This window comes from Neocloeon triangulifer, unplaced genomic scaffold, assembly GCF_031216515.1.
Source record: "Neocloeon triangulifer isolate White Clay Creek 2 clone unplaced genomic scaffold, ASM3121651v1 ptg000013l, whole genome shotgun sequence".
Lineage (NCBI taxonomy): Eukaryota > Metazoa > Arthropoda > Insecta > Ephemeroptera > Baetidae > Neocloeon > Neocloeon triangulifer.
The window spans coordinates 4,884,192-4,906,774 of NW_026775555.1; the positions used below are offsets into that span (position 1 = coordinate 4,884,192).

At 35.2% G+C, this 22,583-nt stretch overlaps 2 protein-coding genes across 3 annotated transcripts in view; one reads left to right on the plus strand and one right to left on the minus strand.

Annotated features, from left to right (window-relative positions):
* LOC132198555 (polycomb group protein Psc-like) overlaps positions 1-22,583 on the minus strand; it is a 104,109-nt gene that overhangs the window by 40,919 nt on the left and 40,607 nt on the right. Inside the window, exon 2 of the mRNA XM_059622630.1 lies at positions 2,458-2,491. Within this exon, the coding sequence (XP_059478613.1) occupies positions 2,458-2,491 (34 nt within the window). The remainder of the gene's footprint in view (positions 1-2,457; positions 2,492-22,583) is intronic.
* LOC132198556 (uncharacterized) lies at positions 345-21,399 on the plus strand. 2 transcript variants are annotated; one of them, XM_059622633.1, is made up of 4 exons: positions 345-378; positions 20,317-20,508; positions 20,891-21,139; positions 21,237-21,399. In XM_059622633.1, exons 2-4 carry the CDS (start codon positions 20,368-20,370, stop codon positions 21,384-21,386), a joined length of 540 nt encoding a protein of 179 aa, XP_059478616.1. In that variant the 5' UTR covers positions 345-378; positions 20,317-20,367; the 3' UTR covers positions 21,387-21,399. The 2 variants fall into 2 exon arrangements, with proteins under 2 accessions (XP_059478616.1, XP_059478615.1); XM_059622632.1 differs by lacking the exon at positions 345-378 and adding an exon at positions 8,657-8,761.

The following is a 22,583-nucleotide window of genomic DNA, read 5'->3' on the forward strand; positions in this document are numbered from 1 at the left end:
CTGGGAAAGGTCGTGCTACTTTTGAAAGGGTGAAGTGAAGTGTGCATTATACGAAATGCCCCGCCGCGCGCCTCCACGATTTTTCAAAAGAAGGATGTAAGCAGCCAAAATTCCTTTTGTGCGTACCTGTGCGATTTTTTTTATTGCACGCCGCGTCTGCTGAATAAAAATTGCGCGTCGAGAGACAACGCGCAGGCGACAAGCGAGGAATTTTCTCATCCCGAGAGACGCTCTCAAAATGTGAACATACGCGCCGATTCTTTAATATGGCTTCAGCTTTCAAACACAAACCAGCAGCAACACACACACACATGCATGCATGCATGTGGAAAAAGAAGTCCAGACGCGGAGCTGAATATTGTGTTGAGCAAGCAGAATGTAAAAATAAAGGAGAATAAAACACGTGAGTCAGCCTCCTGTGAGGATCATGTATGTAGAAAGTTTTTTAAAAGCGTCATCACAGCTAATTTAATCAAACTTTTATAACCAAGTAAAACTACACGTTTAACCGACTAAAAAAAAACTCTTATTAATTCGGAGAGATCATAATGAAATAATCAGTCTTTTAAAGTATGAAAGCTGAAACAAAATTTGATTAATCCCCTTTTGATAGTCAAATAAGCTGCAACAATTAATGGACTATACTGGATTGAAATTACACTTTTTTCATAGTCACAAGATTTCTTATTTGGCTTATCTAGTTGCAATTAAAAAAGATTGTAGATTAGTAATTATTTAAATAATAAATATATTAAAAGTGTTTTAAATAATTTTCCTCTATTTTGAACGATTTAAATCTATTTTGGCAAGAATTGCCTGAAGATAATCAATAAAGATACTTAGCGAACGCATATTATTTGAAAATCTTGCTCCGCTAAAGATCATTGAGTTTTAATTCATCAATTTTATATGATTAAGTCATTTTTCTCCGACTGTTTTTATGGATTTCAAACATAAAACAAACATTTACTGTTTATTTCGTGCATCAACCTCTTCAAGAAATATTACCGATGTCCTGAAATTTTTATAGACTTGCTCAATACACAATCAGGCACACATATGGTGTGTGCAAAGGCCAAAATATGGTGCAATTATTCACCGCGCACAGCACGGGTCTGTGGCCGCGCTTGTTCCGAGCGCTGACAAAACAAGAGCCGCTGATCAATGTGTGGTGCTCCAAATCACGACAGAAACACAGAGCCGCGCTTATTGCTGCCGGCAGCACGCAGTGTTCAAGTCGAAATAATACACATGTGCACGTTTTGTTGTATTTGTATGGTGTGTGTGTGTGCCAGTTGTTCTGTCAGGTGTCTGAAAACAATGTACATACATATACCGAATGGAGGTCAATTTACAAAACGCGCCGGCAGCGACCTCGTATTGAAAATATAAAAGAGAATTATAATTGATGCGATGATTTGCAAATGAGATCGCGCGTGGTTGTTCGAATTGGAACCTTAATTGATAGTTGATTTCAAACAGCAAGAGACTGAATTGTTTAATTGAAAATGCAATCAAATTAGAAGAATAAAGTGAACAAATTAAAAAAAAAATATTCTTACTTGGAATATATTTTATTAAAAAATTAAAAAATGCCCAAAGAATTACAAAATTATTATATTATAAGAAATATTGCTATTATTTCTGATGTTGACACAGACCAGGCAAGTCAATTGATGTAAATTTTAAATATTTTAAGAAATAAATAGATACAATAATTTTTTTAATTAAAATCAAATATAATTTTGCTCAGAAATAAGATTAATTTCTCTATCATTGATTTATTTGAGCGTGTCAAAGAACAAGGAGGCCTAATAACCGCTTTTGTATATTATGTATACTCGAAGAGCGTATCCGCCTCTTTTTCTCGTCTGCGGCACCGAGAGAGCGCCTTCCTTATGCCTGTCAATGTATTATTACATGCTTGAGAGAGCGGCTCTCTCTGCGCTCTCGAGAGCAATACAACATATACGATAGTGCAGAGCGAGCAAAGTAATGCCTCGGTCGCCGCGGTGCTGCTGCCGCCGCCGCCGAGAAGTTGGCAAAAAAGTGACCGGGCCGGTTATTCAACTATTACACTCGGGCTGCCATTCACATGTACTCCGAGAGAGAATCTGTGCGTTTCAACAGCAATAATAATATACGCATCGCTTGGCGCACATGCATCTCATATAATAGGCGACAAAAACAAGAAATTATTTTATTGATTTTAGTTATTAAAATGAAACAATCGCATATTGCGGTAGAGCATGTGCCAAAAAACTTCTCGAAATGACAAGCATGAAAAGAAATTTAATTTCCCACAATCTTCAAAAATGGGAGAGATCCGCTCAAAGGGGCAAGATCGATATTGGAAATAAATTTATTAAAATAATTGTAATTGATTTTAAATTACATAATATCTAAACCAAAATAACTCATTGCAAGGAAAAAATGAAAAAATATATGACAACTTACCTCAAAAAGGCCACGGTCTGCTGGTTTTAAAAACCTGTAAAAAAAAATAAACCATAATTAATTTATGAAAACAATTTAATTAAAGAATTTTTTAGAAGATATAAAATGGTATTATATTAATATTTTTTTGGTTTTTATTTCATTTACAAAAATTTAAAAACCCGCAATAGAGCAAATCAAGAACATTAATTTGCAGCTATTAAGAAAATTAGAATACACCATTATTTTAATTAAAAATTATAAATAAACCGACTGACACATGTTCTCTAATTAATATTCTCTTTATAAAATAAATGTATTTAGCAAAGTTGTGGCATTTAATTTAGTAATAATAATTGAAATTAATTGTAATTAACAGGTTAATTGCTTAAATAGATCAATAGTGACATTTTATTTCCGCTGTTCAAATAAAAGTACACATTTGTTTTTTGCTCGGCGCATCGATATGATTAATGAGCGTAATAACACCAAATGGCATATTGAAGCGCGCAACGCATCAGCAGCAGAAGGCTTTGCCGCGCGCATTAGTCGGCGGCTCATTAATAAATAAAACGGCGCTGACGCTTTTATGGAAACAAAACGCAGCATTTCGTAATCATCGCGCGCAGTGAGCATCGCGAGGCTCTCTCTGTATGTGTTATTTGCCGCCGTGTGCAATAAATCTCTCCCCGCTCGACTGCAGCAAGTGCGGGCTGTGGAAATAAATGCGCCTTTTTCGTCCCCCTTGTTATTTCGCAACCCCTGCTGCATGCATCCCCTAATGCACACACTTTAGACACACACGGTGATCACAGTAATGAGCGCTCAGTAGTGCAGCCGAGGCAGCGCCGCAGCCGCACGTCCATCTGAGCGCATCTGATCGAAAAATATGCAGGAAAACAGTGCACACATCCCATGGCATATAAATGATGCACTTGGGATGGAGGCAGCGCGGAAAGCAATGCAAAGATCCGAGAGATGAATTTATCATTGTGCATTTGCGAGGGAGGAGTTGCACAAAGGAGCGAGCGAATCTTTTTCGTCCAATGAGCGGAATTTTTGTATACTCGTCAGGGAAAAACTTAATTGTCACGAATTTTGAATGTAAAATATTTATATAAAAAAGTAATAATATTGCTGTCCTCATATGATATTGATTTGTATATATATAAAATCCTGAAAAATTTGGAAAGGGTATTTCATATTTTTGTCAATTTTATAATTTAATGCTATAAGCTTTTGAAAGGCGATAAAAAAAAAATGAAGAAAACGATATCACAAATATCCTCCATCTGCATTTTGCTTCTATTTTTTTAATATTCAAAAATTGGCACCGGGTCAGATTGATCTCAAGTAAATCATCTTATACCTAAAAAAACCTTCAATAGAGCACGCGAATGACCAAAATTTTAACACAAATGTGACAAATACAAAATTTATTTTAGAACGGAATTAGTGAGACTCCCAATATTATAATGCAAAAATAAAAACCGTCAACTTTCTTCCTCATTCGTCGTGAATAACTGCAAATATATTTTAAATAACAAAAAAAAAATGCGCTCATCATACTCATCAGATTTTGTGTTTGAAACACAAATTAAGTAATTATCAAAATTTTTATAGTGGATGATCATAAATTGGAATTCTCACTCATGCAATTGAATATTATGATTATGTTCATCAAATTATGTTAAACGTCTGTGCCAATTTTATTTTTGCAGATGATGTGAAAATTGTTAAAATATTTATAAAATATAATTAATTTATATGTCATTTATTTTACGTTAAAATATTTTTTTTTAATTTATTAAAAATTTATTACTTTTTATTGCAGAATTCGATTACTTTACAAGTAATGTAATTCTTATGTGTAGTTCAGAATAGTTCAGCATTTTTTTGTAGTTTAATTTTTATAAAGAATGACAAATGCATTAGAATAAATATATTCAGTACATTAATTGTATGTATCTCAAACATAACAGGTTTATTTTGATGTCATTAATTACTTATTCATGAGATTTAACGCAAAATTGATTTATTAATCCAAAATTAAACAGCAAATAATAAAAAAAAATTTAATTGAACCTAATGAGAAACCTATATCTGTGAAATCTGTTAAAAGATTTTTAATTTAAAAGGCCCGTGAAAAAACTGTGTAAGAATAATTTACTCGTAACCACCCTCGCAAACGTTTCGAACCGCTAAAGTGCTGCCACCGGGAGTGCCGAGGGTGAAACGCGGCGCATTCCCGACCTGCAATTTTATCTCCATCCCCCAGCAGCGACAGCAGAATTATTTTTAATCGGGGAATGCGGAGCGTAATAGGGCCTGTTTTCCATCACCACCCTCGGCGCGCGTGTAACTAGCGTGCGCAAGTGTTGTCTTGACAACCAGCCAAAAAGTCTCCAACGCCGCGCGCTCGTCCCTTCCCTCCTCTCGCTCTTTTTCTTTCTCTCTTTTTGGAAAGGGCGGAAGTGCATGTGCACGGTTTCTCCGCTTCCACCCTCTCTTCCACTCTCTCCAGTGAATGCGTCAAGTTTCTAATTTATATAACTCTGGGTGGGTGCGGGGCGCGCCTCCCCCGCACCCCTTCGGCTGCGCACACATCAGCTCTCGAATTATTTTGATGCTTTATTAATGTGTGCGGACGCGCACACGGGGACACACTAATCTCGTTTTATTAATATACATATCTCGGCGGCTCAGTAACCGCTGCACACTCTCTATGCATTGACGAGAGATGCATTTTGGAGTAGCCCCTTGCCTCACTATGGGTTTTGTGATTTAGCTGCACGCTACTTTGAGCAATTATGAACGACGAAGGGGAGCAATATAGGTGCTCATAAATAATTAATAATCTGGTGGAAACGGGAAAAATGAAAAATTGAAACCGGGCGAACCTCGTTGCAAAGAAAAAATGAAAAAATATAAAGGACAACTGACCCCAAAGGCGACCTGCGGTCTGCTGGTACTTTAAAACCTAGGGTTTCTTGTGTCCGACTAAACCTAAGTGGGAGGAATTAATAAAAAATTTAAATAATTTAAAAACGCAGAAAATTCTAGAGCAATCGAGTCAGCCAATTAGCGCGCCAGAGGGCGGTGCGAGCGGCCTCGCTCGGGTATAAAACCCCGCAGCAGCCACCGTTCAGCATCAGTCTCTCGGACTTCTCCGAAAGGAGAGGACCGGCACTCAGGTTAGCTGATGAGGCCTGGATTGGCCGAAACAGCTGTCCTAACCAGTAGTGCGGCAGATTACTGTGATTTTGCCAGAAAAGTCTTTGGGTTCATTGCCCTGGAAATTTCTGCCAAAATCACAGTATGAAGCTGTTGACTGACTCTTTTGCTTAATTAATTTCTGCAATTTTTGTTTATTAAAATTAAATCCTCCCATTTTATTTTTAAATTTTTAAATTTTTAAATTTTTTATTAATTCCTCCCACTTAGGTTTAGTCGGACACAAGAAACCCTAGGTTTTAAAGTACCAGCAGACCGCAGGTCGCCTTTGGGGTCAGTTGTCCTTTATATTTTTTCATTTTTTCTTTGCAACGAGGTTCGCCCGGTTTCAATTTTTCATGAAATCCACCTCGAGTGTTACCATTCAACGGGAAAAATATTGAAAATTTAAAAAAAAAATATAAATTGACTTATAAAAACATGTAAAACATATACAAAGATGTGAATTATATGAAAGTCCATGCATAAGTTTTAAATGGAAGATAATTTTCAAGTTCTAAGTCATTTTAATCTGTTTGATTTTGGTTGTATAAGAAATTTTTTTATAAAACGTATTAGAGCGAATAAAAAAGACAAAAATAAGTACAAAAATTTACAAAAATAATTGACCTTTTAGAAAAATATATAAAATCTTTTGACTATCTAGAATTTAATTAAATATTCTCCTAGCCACTTATTCAAATAAAAAAATTCAATTATCAAATATTGAAAATAATGTTAATTGTGGTGAATTGATAAATCATGATAAATAAATGCATATAAATTAATATTATATTAGAAGAGAAGAAGGTTAACCCTATAATCAAAAAACTTAATCTCTCTGGAAAAAAATAACACATTTTAATTGCTTAATATTTGTACTCATATTTAGAAAATGTTACATAATTAAAGAAAAATAATCGCATATAGAATTCAAAATCATTTAATGAACCAATTTAATAATAATATTAAAGTTTACATATTAAAACAAAATTATCATATGGCCCATCTGCAGCTTTCAAGCTCAAATTTGCGATTTCGACGGAAAGATAAAGCATGAGTAAATTCAAGAGAAAGGAAGCTCATTTTCATTAATATACAAAAAATATCCAACAAAAAGGGTGCCTATTAATTGGCATAATAACCAGATAAAATAACATTTTCATTCTAGTCTTCCTGAACATTCTCCAATTCGTATATACAATAATGTGAAAATTACAATATTTATACCTGTTTTATGATCAAACCAATTGTGTTTATTCTCGAGGGTACAATGTCGGTCGGCGCAGAATTATAATAAGCCGCATGTGCGCGCTGGCGTTTGAGATTATCCTGAACTCAATTTCCATTTTGATAAATTGCCTTGTTGCCACTCTCTCGCCTCTCTCGTCGTATTATTGCATCAAGACGTGCGTTCGCGTTTTTTCAGCTTGCGAGAGAGTTGCTCGCGCTCCTTCGCAGCCCGTATACGAGAAAAAAAAATAATAACACACGATTTTTATCAATCTCTCCTCTCACTTCGTGTTTGAATAAATTACGCATTCATCATATCTAAACAATGTAAGTGAGAGGCGCGCTCCATCATAAATCGCCGCGCGCACGCATATGCAAAAAAAAAAAAAACAACGCGAAATCCTCTTTCTATATTTTGCAACAGTATATTAAGTGGCAAATATCTCAATATCTCATGTAATAATTTAGGTTTTTCTTTTATAAAACATTTGCATAACTTTAAAAAATTGCTACGTTTAATGCAAAAGAAATTGCATTTCTCAAATATCGCGACTCCATTATTTTTTATTTCGATTTGTTCATATATTATATCCTTTTTAAATTTATAAATAAACACGAACTATATCAGTTTTCAATATAAGTTCTATTGGGTTTGATGCAGGTAACTTTGCTCCATTTAAGAACACATACCCAAATTAAGTAGAATGAAAAAATGGGAAAAATGTAAAATCAAAATTGAATTAAAAATAAAAATAAAAACTATAAAGAATGAAAAGAGATTTAAAATACAAATTCAAGTATAAAGACAAATGTGTTAAATAATATTTATCTTTTACTTTAAAAAATGTATTGCATTTCTTTTTTAGGATCCGTTAATTAATCCGTTTTAATTTTTTTTTTCATCATTTTTTAATGTCCCTTAGAGTGCTGGTTTATTATTAAAATTACCCATTCTGCAAAGAAAAACAGTAGAAATAAATGATATTTTAATGTTTCAAAATTTTCTACCCTTTTATTGAGAAAAAAAGTCAGGCAATTTATTAAGACCGAGAGAAAAGTTAACACTGCTAGATTGAAAAGTTTAAAATTATAAAACGCATTACATATATATTTCCAATATACAATCATACAATATCGCACGAAGCCACGCGGTGACGGTGAGGCTCGATCGCAGCAAAATTTAGCGCATGACCCGCTAATGAAACGCTCAGCACGTGATTTACAGGTGCACGACCTGGTAATTGGGCAACGCACGCCGCCGCATTTTCAACTGCTGCCGCGGTTCAACGTGTGTCTAATTAAATATTCATGTCTCGCGCAGATGAATAGACGCGCGTGGCCAGGCCCATTTTGCTACATTTATTTGTTTATTTATCATCTGACCGACTATATTACGAGTAGAGATATTATATATTATTTCTCTCTCGCGAGGTGAAATGAAAGCGAGCGAGCGACGACCAATCGATGCTTCAGTTTGTTTGTGCTGCAGGTGCTCGCATCAAAGCTGGCGGTGTTGCCCTCATTTCTTACTCTTCAAATGTCAAAAGTCTTTTACAATGCATGAATTTATTTTTTAAATTATAAATTATATCTGGTTGTGCGTAATTCATTTAATAAACTTTTCAGATAAATCAACTTTAAAAATAAATATATAACAACAATTATAATAAAACCATATTTTGTTCACTCAAACAATTTTTAAATTTTTTTTCAATTAATTATCTGTTCACAGATGGAAAACTTGTAGAACTTGTATAGACGGTCAGGACTAGATGGAACGATCAAGATCATGAATTAATAATTTTGCTAATACTAAACAATCTTGCTATGTAATTCAAGATGAAAAATACCGAGTGAATTTTGCCATTTGTCTAGTAGGGTAAATGTGATTTTTGCACTTTGTTCTTGATCTGACTTTGAAAGAAAAAAAAGTGTCATGAAAAGAAATATACAATCATATAATTTTATACTGAAAAATTCATGCGCGCATTGTATCCCATGACGAGCGCATATACCTCATGCAAAACTCAGTCGCTATATAAGCTCGCTAGTGTTGAGACTTTTGGGTTTGAATTACACGTGTTTTCAATGAAAATCTCGTTTAGGCTTTTTAGATTGCACCGCGTATATTAACCTTCGGCTGAAAAGTGCAAGATTTTACCTTCACACGTGGGTAGTAATAATGCCTTATCAATGAAAGTTGCTAATTATTTAGTCTTGCTTTAATCACGCTTCACTGTATGGGGAAAATGTTAAAATAACCCTTAAGAAGTTATTTGCACCCCTACAATCTCAGTTCGAAAAGGTTGCTCTCTGCAATATATTTCTTTAAGAGGCAAACCTTTTTCGTTGCAATATTTTGGCTGGTTTGATTTTTATTTAAGGACACTTTTTAAATTTTATATTTTTTTTGGAACCTTAAAAAAATATAAATTACATAAAAATGCAAAAGTACATTAAATGCAAAAAACATGTGGAAAAAACTTAACGTGAATTGATGCGAAGATAAAAGATTGTTTTAGTTTGTTCAATCAAAGATGGCAAGGATAAGCAGCCGATGGAGCGCTCTGTTTTGTCAACTTTTTTATGACTGATCTCTGAAATGGACAATGATATATAGAAGGCGTGAAAAGGCTAACCAGCTCGCTTACTAATCTGTCCGCGATCACTCTAATACCATTTTTTTTCGGCTGTTGTCATTTCAAAAGGATGGTTCGGACTAATATAGCGCTCTATATCTTTAAACACGCAAAAGGCTTCCTCGTCCGTTTTCATTTCCGCAGGCCGAGCTTTTTCTTAAAAAATATATATTTTGAAATATTCTAATAAACCATGATCCATGATAACAAGTCACATCCATTTTCCGTATAAATAGAATTGAGATGCATTGATATATTTTCATAAAATTCCCTGCAAAATTGCGCAAAATATTAGTATTTCGACTGTCCACAAACAAATTAAATTATTTTTTTACGCTTTGATAATGAAATGCGTTCTTCTTTTTTCTTTGCCAATTGTTCCTCATATGTATAGTAAGATAACTTTTGTAAAATATTTTCTTGTAATTTTCTACAAGTTAAAACCAAATAAGTTATTGATTTTAACTTTTTCTTTTTGCTCGATCTCATTTTTTTATTATACATATTAAATTTTTATCTTTGTGTTTTTGTGAGTCGTGTGTTGAATGGCAAGTGCAGTGCATATCACGCGGCGAGGGCGGCGTGATTTCGGTGGCGGCGCCAACCTGCGACTGACTCGAGAGGGCGGAAGGCTGGCGCGCAGAAAGGGTTGGATCGATGGGGCCGCGGGGCGCATGATTTCGCAGCGGCGCACCTGCGGCCGTGCATGCGTCGGCCGGCGACTGCAGGCGCCACAAGTGGTTCTCACTTTGAATTTATCGCGTTAACGGCGACAAAAGCACGAGAACTGCTGCGCCGCGATAATGATGCGACGAGATAAGGGGCGCACACATCCCACGCGCGCGCTTCCTCTCTTCATGAAATAATCGCGCGTGCTCGCGCGTCAGTGATTGCGGCAATGACGCGCGACCGCCGTTCCAATTCGCGCGTTTATTTCCGCTAGATTAAAATTTAGGAAAAGGATTTATCACTTTTTCTAGACGACTTATACAACGATTAAAATGTTATCATAGAAAAACGCATCTGCGTGACGACAATCACAATTATAAGAAGAACAAAAATGGTTTTTCTCTATTTGAAATCTGCGAAGAGCTTTTTCAAATTTAATTCCTTAAACCGAAAAATCATTTATCCTCATCAAAAAGTCTGCAATAAGAGAGATATTTGTATAAAATTTGCAAGAGAAAGCACACAAAAAAGATAAATATGCGAAAATTAATTTGATTTAATATAGAATGTGTTGTCGGTATTGTGCTTGAAAATAACTTTGGTGATAACCACGAAGTTCCTCAAATTCATCCTTACAACACGAGAACATTTCAATTAGGAACACTAATATAGCCAATGAGTGAAAATATATTAAAAGGAAATATTAAAGACACAACAATTCTAAAGCTCGTGCCGCAATGAATTTCTATTTTCCAGAACGAGAATGCTGATATAATATATATATTTGTGATTTATTTCTGTGTTTCAACACTTAAAATATGTTTGATTTGAATTTTAATTGATATATAACTTTAGTTTTACAACATTTTATATAGAAAAAGTTTTTCGCTTTTATTTTACCGCGGCTGTAACTCCATACAAAAATAAAACTAATATTGTTTAGTTTTAGTGTTTTAGTGTATTTTAACAATTTATAATTCTCAAAGGGACATCAGCTATTATATGAATGTGCGTTGACTGTAAAGACTGATAAGTTGAACAGAATTATTTCATTATAAATTTTCAATTTGCTGCATTTTGACATTTTTTAATTATAAATCATGTATATTAATTTATGATAATTATACACTTTTTATATAAACTTTTATAAAAAAAACTCAACTTTCTTTTAAAAGCAAACGAAAGTCAAACAATCCATTAGTTTCCCTCAGCAAAGAGCAGACAACTTTTTTTTATATTTCTTTGCTCGCAAATGAATTTTGGCAGCGTAAAAACGAGACGACGAGCTCAACTAATTTATTTGCCAGCACGTTGAACGCGTTTCGTCTCCCTTTTGACGCGCGGAGAACTCAAATTTATAATATGCTGTTTGTTTAGCGCGCCTGCTGCTTTTCTCATTTTCTCGCTTCGGCACGCTAAAATAATAATGTATAAAAAGCAGCGCCTTTCTCACTCTCGGAAAGGTGCTGCGGATGAGCGGCGCGCCGGAGTAATAAACGATGATCGTGATTATGACGATTATGACTCCTCCCCTCAGCACTCAGGTTTTTTATTCCCTTTTATATATTTTTGCAGAGAGAACGCAGCTCCCCCTTCATCTGGTTGCGTATTTTTTATGTTTTCATTGTTTCGTCTCCCCAGAGAGATCGAGATATATACGCGCGGCCAAAGGGACAAAACGACTCCTATTTGCACGCTTATGACAGCATAGAGTGGTATATTATAAAGTATGCAACGTGCAGAGCTAAATTAAAAAACAAATTTATTAAAAAAAAAAAAAAAAAAAAAAAAAAATGGAAAAAATGGAAAAAGTGAAGTTTGCTTAAAAAGCAGCTAATGCTTTTGATTTATCATTTTCATATTTTTTGTTTAAAAGAAAGTATTGATAAAATGTTAATTTTTAATTTTAATAATGTTAAATAGGTGCAGAAATTTAACAAATTGCATAAATATCTATGAAATTCTTAAAAAATTATAACAATATCTAGTGCAGAAATATTTTTGCACAAAACTTTTTAATTGATATGAAATGAATTAATTAAATGACAAAAATATCGATGATATTTACAAAATTGAGAAATTTAATTATTTATACCATCAATGAAATTATTTAATCAAATCAAATCAATTTGGCTTGACCAGTTTGTCTATGGATAACTTTTTTAGAGTAAACTAAACTATAAAATCTGTTGTTTTGCAAGATTGAAAATCTGTTTGCCATACAAATAATGCGGCAGCGACTGGCGCATCTCTCTTTTCATTCTCTCATCGCGCGCGCACTGATGCTCACCGAGGGTTTTGTGCGCGGCCGACGCTGAGGAATGCGGTCCCTTATCGCGCTTTGAGTCGACAAAACTAACTAACTATATTCCCTCTGTCAAGTAAACACACTCACGGAATGACTGACGAGTGCTGGGCACAGACCGCGCAGAATGTGTGTTTTGTGTTTTTTCAAATGCAAACAATTCAAACGCAGGCGGCCAAATGAAAAGGCGCACATATTGGAAGATGACAAAGAAGAAAATAACATAAAAGACACAAGAGAGAGGTGAAAACAAAAAGAGGCTTTCTAATTTGGGATGAACTGACACTCTTTTAAAGTTATAAGGAATTTGATGTATATATAAATTATTTGTTATAGAGAACTAAGTTAAAAGTAAAAGATATGCAGAGAATTATTTAATTGCCTCAATAATTCTTTAGATGCGGAAAGACCTTCATTATTCATTAGTTTTTTAGTGAAAAACAAATTTTATATAGTTATCAGAGCAAGAGATTAGAGCGTTTTAGCTAATCAATCAAAAACATCGTAAAATTAACGAAATGAAACATTTTAATATAATCAATATAATTAAATTTAACAAAAAAAAGGGAAAATTTTCAGCTAGGAAATCAAAATTTCTCCCAATTGCTTAATTGTTATTAATGTGCTTGTGTATGTTTCCATTTTTCAGAAAGCAGTATCCAGGTTTTTTTTCTCTGTTTGCCGTAATTTTCCACGTTTTAATGGTTTTTTTTTTTAATTTTTGAGTCATTAAAAGATTAATTTCTTAATTAAGAGATAAACTTTTGAAATGTATTCCATTCTTTAAAGTCAAGTTTCTCTCTCAATGTTTAACTAAAACTACTCATATCGAAATTTATTTTTATTTTTGCTGCTCTTTTATCATTTTTATTTTATCGTCTCAACAATTCTGATGCAATCGTTTTGCTGGCGAATATAAGAATCGGAGCAAAAAAGCACTTGACAGCACCAGAAGTCCCACACGCTCTGATTTTCGCGAGAAACCAGCACCGGAGGCCAAATTGAATAACGCGCCGACCTTCCTTGTCAGCTAAGCGCAAATTGCGTTAAAAAGAATTGAGAGCGCAAAAAGGCGTCAAGCGTAATTGCACGACGAGAGCGGGCGAAAAATCGACTGGCCGACTAACTAGGCCATTCAAATCCATCATGATCGCGCCTTGGAAAGAAAGAGCGCATTATTTTCTGACTGCGGGAGAAAGAAAGACGACGAGAGAGAACCACCACGGCACACACACACTAATAATAATAATAATCGGCGCGAGGTTGCCAGATAGCAAAAGCAAGCACTCTCGCGAAGGAAACCTTAAGTTGCGGAGAGCAGCAGCTGCCATATGGAGCCACTCGCGCAGCTCAGTATTTTAATCTCTTCGGCCTCTGCAGCGCTCAGCCTGCTTTTTTATCAAAACCATTCTTCTCGTTGCGCGCCTGGCCTGGCCCCGCGCTGCTTTATTTATTATTCTCTGTGTCTTTTGAAAAGGAATAAAAAAAAAATCGCTCGCAGCCTTTACGCCAAATGCGTTTCGTGACGCGATATCAAAAGTTATAATTAAGACTTAACAACCATTCCTTAATTTATGCGGGTTTTATGGATGAAAAATAAATTTTTTATAATTATAACTTTAGTAAAAATAAAGGGTAATGTTATAGTACGCGCGACGTGTTTTTTCATAAGTTGGCAACATTTGTGCTCCCATGTAAAAGTATCACGTCGCGCGTTCGATAGTGGTTTTACGTCGCGCATACAATAATGGTTTTACGTCGCGCGTTCAATACTGGTAGCGGTGAAATTGTTAAGGAAACCGATTATTTCATCGATACCTCGGCAACATGTATAGCACGCGCGACGCAATTCTTTTCCTACAATCTTAATTAAGGGGACTGCTAGGAAGAAAAGGGGCCCTTGGGATGGGTTCAGAATGGGGCAAGACGACCTCTGGAGGGCCGTGCGCACCCTTCGCGACGTATCACTATGGGACACGCGACGGTCGAAAAGCGAACTCCGTAGGGCGCTTTTCACCATCGTCAGAGGCGCGACGCATGGTTATAGGACGCGCGACGCATGCTTATAGTACGCGCGACGCATGCTTATAGTACGCGCGACGCATGCTTATAGTACGCGCGACGCATGCTTATAGTACGCGCGACGCATGCTTATAGTACGCGCGACGCACGGCAAATTAATTAAAAGGTGTTGCAAGCGGCCGGAGTTGTGGGCACCCCACGAACCGGCAACTCGGAGGTGGGCAACCCCCAAGATTAATTTTTGCAGAAGCCGCGAGCGAGGGGTGGAGGCGCAGCGAGGTCGAGGACGTGGGGAAGGCCGTGCGGAGGGCGAGGACAAAAGGGCGGCTGTGTTCATGAGGGGGCTCCGCAGGAGCCCCCTCACGAACCCCGCCCTTTTGTCCCGCCCGGAGCCGGCCTTCACCACGTTCTCGGGCGAGCGCGCCTCCAGCCCGAAGCTCGCAAACCCACAACGGAGTTGCCCACAAAAGGTGTTGTCTGCAAAGGGAGTTGTGGGCACCACACTTTTTGCTTTCTAAGCCCTTTTTGCAGACAATTCCTTTTGTAAGCAACTCCGTTGTGGGTTTGCGAGCTTCGGGCTGGAGGCGCGCTCGCCCTAGAACGTGGTGAAGGCCGGCTCCGGGCGGGACAAAAGGGCGGGGATCGTGGGGGGGGGGGCTCCTGCGGAGCCCCCCCCCCCACGAACACAGCCGCCCTTTTGTCCTCGCCCTCCGCACGGCCTTCCCCACGTCCTCGACCTCGCTGCGCCTCCACCCCTCGCTCGCGGCTTCTGCAAAAATTAATCTTGGGGGTTGCCCACCTCCGAGTTGCCGGTTCGTGGGGTGCCCACAACTCCGGCTGCGTGCAACACCTTTTGAAATAATTAATTTGTCGTGCGTCGCGCCTCCTATAAGCATGCGTCGCGCGTACTATAAGCATGCGTCGCGCGTACTATAAGCATGCGTCGCGCGTACTATAAGCATGCGTCGCGCGTACTATAACCATGCGTCGCGCGTACTATAACCATGCGTCGCGTCTCTTACGATGGTGAAAAGCGCCCTCCGGAGTTCGCTTTGCCCCTCACTGGATTTACGGCCCGTCGCGCGTGCTATAAGGGTGCGCACGGCCCTCCGGAGGTCGTCTTGCCCCATTCTGAACCCATCCCAAGGGCCCCTATTCTTCCTAGCAGTCCCCTTAATTAAGATTGTAGGAAAAGAATTGCGTCGCGCGTGCTATACATGTTGCCGAGGTATTGATGGAATAATCGGTTTCCTTAACAATTTCACCGCCACCAGTATTGAGCGCGCGACGTAAAACCATTATTGTATGCGCGACGTAAAACCACTATTAAACGCGCGACGTAATGCAAGTGACGCCAACTGAAATCAGGGATTTTGGGAAACACGTCGCGCGTACTATAACATTACCAAATAAAGTATATTTTATGGCAAATGTAAATTATATTTCCGAGTGCATTTTTTTTCTTTAATTTTTATTGATATAAATTAATTTATTATATTAACTTATCATTAATTAATTACTTATTATGCTTGAATATTTTTGTAATATTTAATATTTTAAAATGCATTTGAATAGAGAATAAATAAATAAATACGTTTAGAGCTTTGGATGTTTAATGTTAATTAAATTATGATAACTCAGCATCGATATGGTGCATGCAGCTATTTGAGCATATAAGAATAATATTTGGATGAAATTGACAAAACTAATTTTTGAACACCAACAAAATGTCTTATTGTCTCTTTAAATAATCCGATAAGTTTTACGAGCACCAATAATTGTTGAATACTAAAATAATCGAAAATTATCTTCTGTTGTTTAAAAAAGGTATATATGTTAATAATTAAAAACCCTCCCCTAAAAAATAATTATTTCCACTCAATTTTGAGCCCATATTTGCAGTTTTTCCAAGGGCGTGGGAAGCAATTATAATCTCATTTTGAAATAATATACAAACTCGCTGCTATTTTTTAATTTAGAGAAGGCTATTCTGGGGCACTGTTATTTATTATTATTATTATATTGCATGGACATTTGTACAATTTTTACATCACACGATCACACTGTTTACATTTAAGTTAAAAAATAATGCAAGTTTTGTCATTTTCTTTTCTTTTCAGATAATCCGATATGGAAAAATTTGAGAAATCAACAAATTTAAATTTTTCTGAAACTAGTTTTAATTATATACCATCAATTGTGTTTATTTTTATATTCATCTTTAACTTTGGTGATTTATGTATTATTAATTTATTTCTTTACCAACAGTAATAAATTAAATAATGCAAACTTCTTAATAATATAAGATTTTCAAAATATCTGCCTTCAAATTAATTTCAAAAGTGCAAACAATCTATTGATAAAAAAACGAAAATTTCTGAATAATTAATGAGTTTCCTACTCTTAATTAATTCAGCATTTTCTCGACTGCAATAAGAGTAACTAATTTAGTGAAGTGCGGCGCGAAACCAAAAAGTAATCCCCATAAAAACCGCCACGCATTTATATAAAACAAACTTCACGACTTGGTCCCTCTATAAAATAAATTGCAAAGCGCGCGACTCTGCTTGGCTTTTAAGTATATTACATAGGAGCTTTTTACTGGGCGACGCGGGCAATAAATTTCAAGGATAATTACGCTCACAGTGTGCGGCGCGGCTGTGTGATGTGTGCGCTCGCTTTTTGCGCCCGCAGAAACGCTGCTTAATTCTTAACGTGCGATGAGTGCCGAGTGGACAATTAAAGCGAGAGGATGCAAATCAATTCAATTTGAACTGGGGAAATATGTTTTACCATTCATTTTTACAACAATTAACAAGCGCAAAATTAATTTTAAGAAAATAACGTAACCTTATGTATTAAAAAATTAATATAATTCATTTTTTTATATTCTGATTTTTAAAATTATCTTTATATAATTTATAATTAAAAATTTTTTTTTCCTAATTTACCATTTTTTTTATATATATAAAATCGAGATGTTTTTCATTTTGCAACATGGAATTTTTAAATAAAACATTTGTATGTGCATAACTATTTTAAAATGTTTATAAAACTGCCTCTTTATGATGAAAAAAATATGGTTTGAAAAAATTTTTCGTTTTCATTGATGGGCTCTATGAAATTTATCATTTATCGAAACGGTTAAAATATTCATTTTAAAATTCATAAATCGTCTTTGCTAAAATAATATATAAATAAATGTCAATTTAATGAACACACTTGATGAAAATATAATTTACTTTATTACATGTTTAGAATTTTAGAAAGAAAAAGAAGATTTGCAAAAAGAGCATTTTTCTAAAACAACCATTAATTAAAATTGCTTTCCCAGAATGGCCAGAACTTTTCTATAACGTGCGACTCGCTCTCAAAATGGCGAATTAAAAATTATAAGAAATTAGTTCATGTCTGAAAGTAATAAAAAATATTCAACGACTATACTTTTGTATTTTAAGGAGGCTATAAATTGTTAAAAAGACGGAAGTATTTGAGCTACAGTTTCGGACTGAAATGTAACGGAAAGTTATCAAAAAATGCTAATATATAAGAGGAGGAGCGCGCGCGCTTCTCATCCAAGACTCGCACATATTAAAAAGGTTTATATTGCTTTTTTGGCTTGAATAATTATATTTTTTTTCTTCAATTTCCTCTTAACGGACTTAATTAGATGAGCAAATTGTTTATGGTTGTTTATTTAATTTTTGACGTTATTTCATATTGCAGCTTTTAATTTATTAGATCAAAATAGTGTTTAATGTTATAATAATTTATTTGAGGCATCAACTACTTGAATAAATTTGGAAATTTCTGCAGTCTGAATTGAAATTACGACAAAAAAAAGGCAGAAGGTTATTGTTTCAAATATGGCCTGATCATGTCTCTATAATTTTTTCTGTTTTCCGCGGTTCACGCACTAAAAGATCGCATAATCCACATACTGGACCACCATATAATATTTTCCTTTTTATATGTAATGCTTTATGGATCATGTTGTCACAGCAGAAAGGGTCGCCTTTTTTATGAATGTTTGGTTATGTGTGTGGCATTGGAATAAAGAGGGGATCCGAGCACTTTTTACGACGGCGATATACGTGGCGCTCAACACCATGCATGCTTACGGCATCAGACTTTTTATGTGTCCGCTCCTTTCAACGTTTTCTTTAATCGGCCGCCTTCTTCTGTATAAAAAGGGTAAAATACATAAGAAGTTGCATAAACATTATTTTGAATAAAGCCTGTTAAATTTTTTAATTTACATTCTAATATTAAAAAAATTAGCCAAATTTGTGCACCTGGCTGATAAAAATTGAGTTTTTTTTTTTGTTCGAGTTCTTGATTCTTTAAAATGCTAATGATGGCATCATATTTTTCTATCATTTTTTCAACAAATAATACTATCTGCAAGTTAGGGATGCAAAGGAAAATTCCAATGAAAATCGCTTTGTGGTTACAACTTTTACATCTTTTTTCTGAAGGAGAATGAAAATTTAAGCAGGAAGTCGAAAATTCTCATTTTCGCTCAGGCGCCTGAATTTCAATAGACTGTAAAAATGTCAATTTATTTGAAGAGTATTCCAAAGTCCAACACTTCTCAGCGTGTAATTGAAATTCAATCAGCCGTGAATGAAAAAGTCTATTGAGAAGACATTAGAGCCAGCAGAAGTGACATTAAGCAGGGGTGCCTCATGTTGTTGGAGTTTTGGGCTCGGGGGCAGAGCGGATATTGCACGCCCGCGAGCAACAAAAGCGTGGAAAATCAGACAATGTGTGATGGGATAAAAAGTGCCCCTGCTGTCAAGGAAAGGAATCCCTTGTCTAATTTCCAATAGAAACGTGGGTTGAAAGAGGTGGTTGGGGTGGTGCTAGGACGATAGTTTTTCCGGACGATAGTTTTTTTCTCTAAACGGACAATAGTACAACGCGGCGTTGCCACATAGTGCGCGCGAATTTTGAAATGAAGTGGCGGGAAATGGATGTGTTCAGCGGCTGTCACATGCAATTAAGGAGTGAAGTTTTTTTATTATTCCAGAAAATGAAAGTTATAAAGTATTTAATTTTAATTTAATTTTAACCTCTTTAATAATAGTTAATTATTAAAAAGTTATTTTTTTTTAAATGTAAAAATAAAAGTTAATTGTTTTAAATTAATGATAAAAAATTTACATTTTTCTAAGAATTTTTTTTATTTTCTTGTCATTACTCTTACACTTATATTAAATTTCATCCTGTCACAATAATGCGCATTCATCTACCTAGCCAAGTTAATGTTACGAGCCACTTTCCGAAGATTTTTTGACGAGCCAGATTTTTTGACATATGTCTTTTCGTACGACAAAGTCTATCCATTATCCATCTATTCTATTTTTGTATAATATTAAATATAATATTTATTTATTATTACTAAAGAAGTTAAAATTAAAATAAAATTTAATATTTTTAGGTATATTATTCAGGAAAAAAAATACTTCAGTGACTTCAGTCCTATGAATAGATTAAAATCACTCTTTTCCGTTTTTTTTTTCTTTTCATATTTTAAGTATTTTTGTTAAAGAAGTTAAAATTAAATTAAAATTAAATACTTTATAACTTTCATATTCTGGAATAATAAAAAAACTTCACTCCTTAATTGCATGTGACAGCCGCTGAACGCATCCATTTCCCGCCACTTCATTTCAAAATGCGCGCGCACTATGTGGCAACGCCGCGTTGTACTATTGTCCGTTTTGAGAAAAAAACTATCGTCCGGAAAAACTATCGTCCGCACACCGGTTGGGGTTGAGGCTTTTTCTTTTTCAGACGGTCAGTCTTCCACACAGTGTTGGCGAGTGAATATCGGCCGATTCGACCATGGACGAGGCAAATAAATTCAACCATCTCTACACGTTTTCTTTCATCACCAAACACAACGCGCAATTTTTTGACCGAGTCGCGCACATCAACGACGTCCCAAGAGAGCACCGATTTCTGCACAGTTTCTGCCAAAAGAAGGTAAATAAGACATTTTTTTCTCTTTTCCCATTTCAAGACGTTTTCTCCAAAAACCAAAAATCAATCGCTTCTTTGTCAATTTAATTTCCAAAACAAGACAGTTTTAATCAATTCAGCAGATTTGGGGGCATTTTTTTTTCTTTCTCTTTTACTTCCTATAAATATCAAGGTGCTTCTTTGCAAATCACGGTTCCTCTGCAATGCGTTTTTTATCTCCAAGTATATAATCGCTCTGCAGGTTTAGTTTTCTAAACCAAAAGCGCCATTAATTAATTATTCAAAATTTCAGAGCATGACTGAAAATTTAAAAATAAAAAACGTTATAGCAAGAAAATTGAATAATTTTTATAATTTTTAACTAAATTAAATCTTTGCTTTCCAGGCCGTTCCTACCCCGACAATCGCCAACATTCGCGAGGTTGTTGAAAATTGCGGAATGCTCGACGACTCGCAGGATGAGTTGATCTGGTCGCTGCGATTGCGGCGGCAGTTCAACTCACGCATGTCCCAGTGCTTCCTCTACGCCATCGCCCTGAAGCAATTGTCGGACAACCCAAACGAGGAGCGCCTTCCGATTTTCTACCACTACAATTTGCTCTTCTCCCTGGCCTATGAATTTTATAAAAGAGTGGTAAGCATTGTTTCTCCAAGTTTTATGTGAGATTTAAACTTCAACATTTAATTTTAGACAAAAGTGCAGTAAATAAATGATAATATTTGTGTTATAGGAAGCGGGTGACTGGGAGGTTGAGCCAACGACGAGTCAAAGTCAAAGTCACGATGACTCCATAGCTGATCAAGACGAACCCGAGCCAAAACGAGCTTGGCTTTTACCTGCCAACCGCTATCCTGCTGGTACTTCCAATGCCCTTGTTTGAGCAAAAATGATTCGCAAATCTAATTACGAATTTCCAAAAACTTTCAAATTTTTTTTAGTAAAAGTGTTGGTGTCCGATTTTGATTCTCTAAAAACAATTTTTACTAAAGTATGAAATTAAAAACTTTAAAAATACTTTGCATTATTCCTTTTTAAATTCCTTTGTATATGAAACAAATGAAAATAAATTTAATGTCGAGGCTAATTCTTATAACTGAAAACTGCTGTAACAAAACGCTAAATAAAAATACTAATTTAAGATTATCAACAAAAGTTACGATCTCTTTGTTTATTTCAAAATTTTAATCAGTATTGGGACAAATTTGTTCTACATGAATTTTTTTCTGCTCTTTCACAATAAAGCATTGCAATATATGTTGAATGAAGCTGCGGCAAAACCAGGCGCGGCCATCATCGGGATGTTTGAGTGCGTTTTGGGTCCATATATAAGGCACACTAATATTTTGGTTTAAGAAAATTTAATTATGTGATGTTTGATTCAAAATTTGCTTTTACTTATTCCTTACATTCCATTACTATACGATATTAACAAAAATTTAATATTAAATGTCTGCGCGAATGATATGACAGTTTTTAAAAATTTAATTTTTGTCAATTAATTGCGAGGATTAAAAAAACTTTAGATGTGCTTCATCATTTGTGATTGTGCGTGCAAATTTTTATTGAGCTTTAATTCCAGCAACTAACATTAAGATTTGGAACTTCTTTTGCTGCTATTTCTGGTTTCATTTATTTAAAAATGACACAGTTTTTCTTAGTTTGCAAGTTGAAATTAATCCAAGCATAAACAAATTGGGATGAAACGAATTTGATTATAATTCCGCTGGTGAAATTTTATACTTTTTGAACTCTCATTCAAATGCAAATAACTTGCGATCGTATTACTTTTAAGTGTGCCATTAATATGCGGAACCTTTATTATGAATTGAGGTTAAAAGTCACGAATAAAGCAACTCATTCATTAACACGTGTGCCAAGAGCACTTTATAATTCAACTTCTGCTGTCAAATTAAAATTTATTGGTTTATAAGAATATAAAAATTTTAATTTAATTTATGATTCTTAAATAAATTTATATAATATTATACAGAATTTGGGAAATATGTAAAGTTAGCTCAAGAAAGATGAGAAAAATTAAAAAATAATCAGCAGTTAACATTTATCAATATTGTATCCC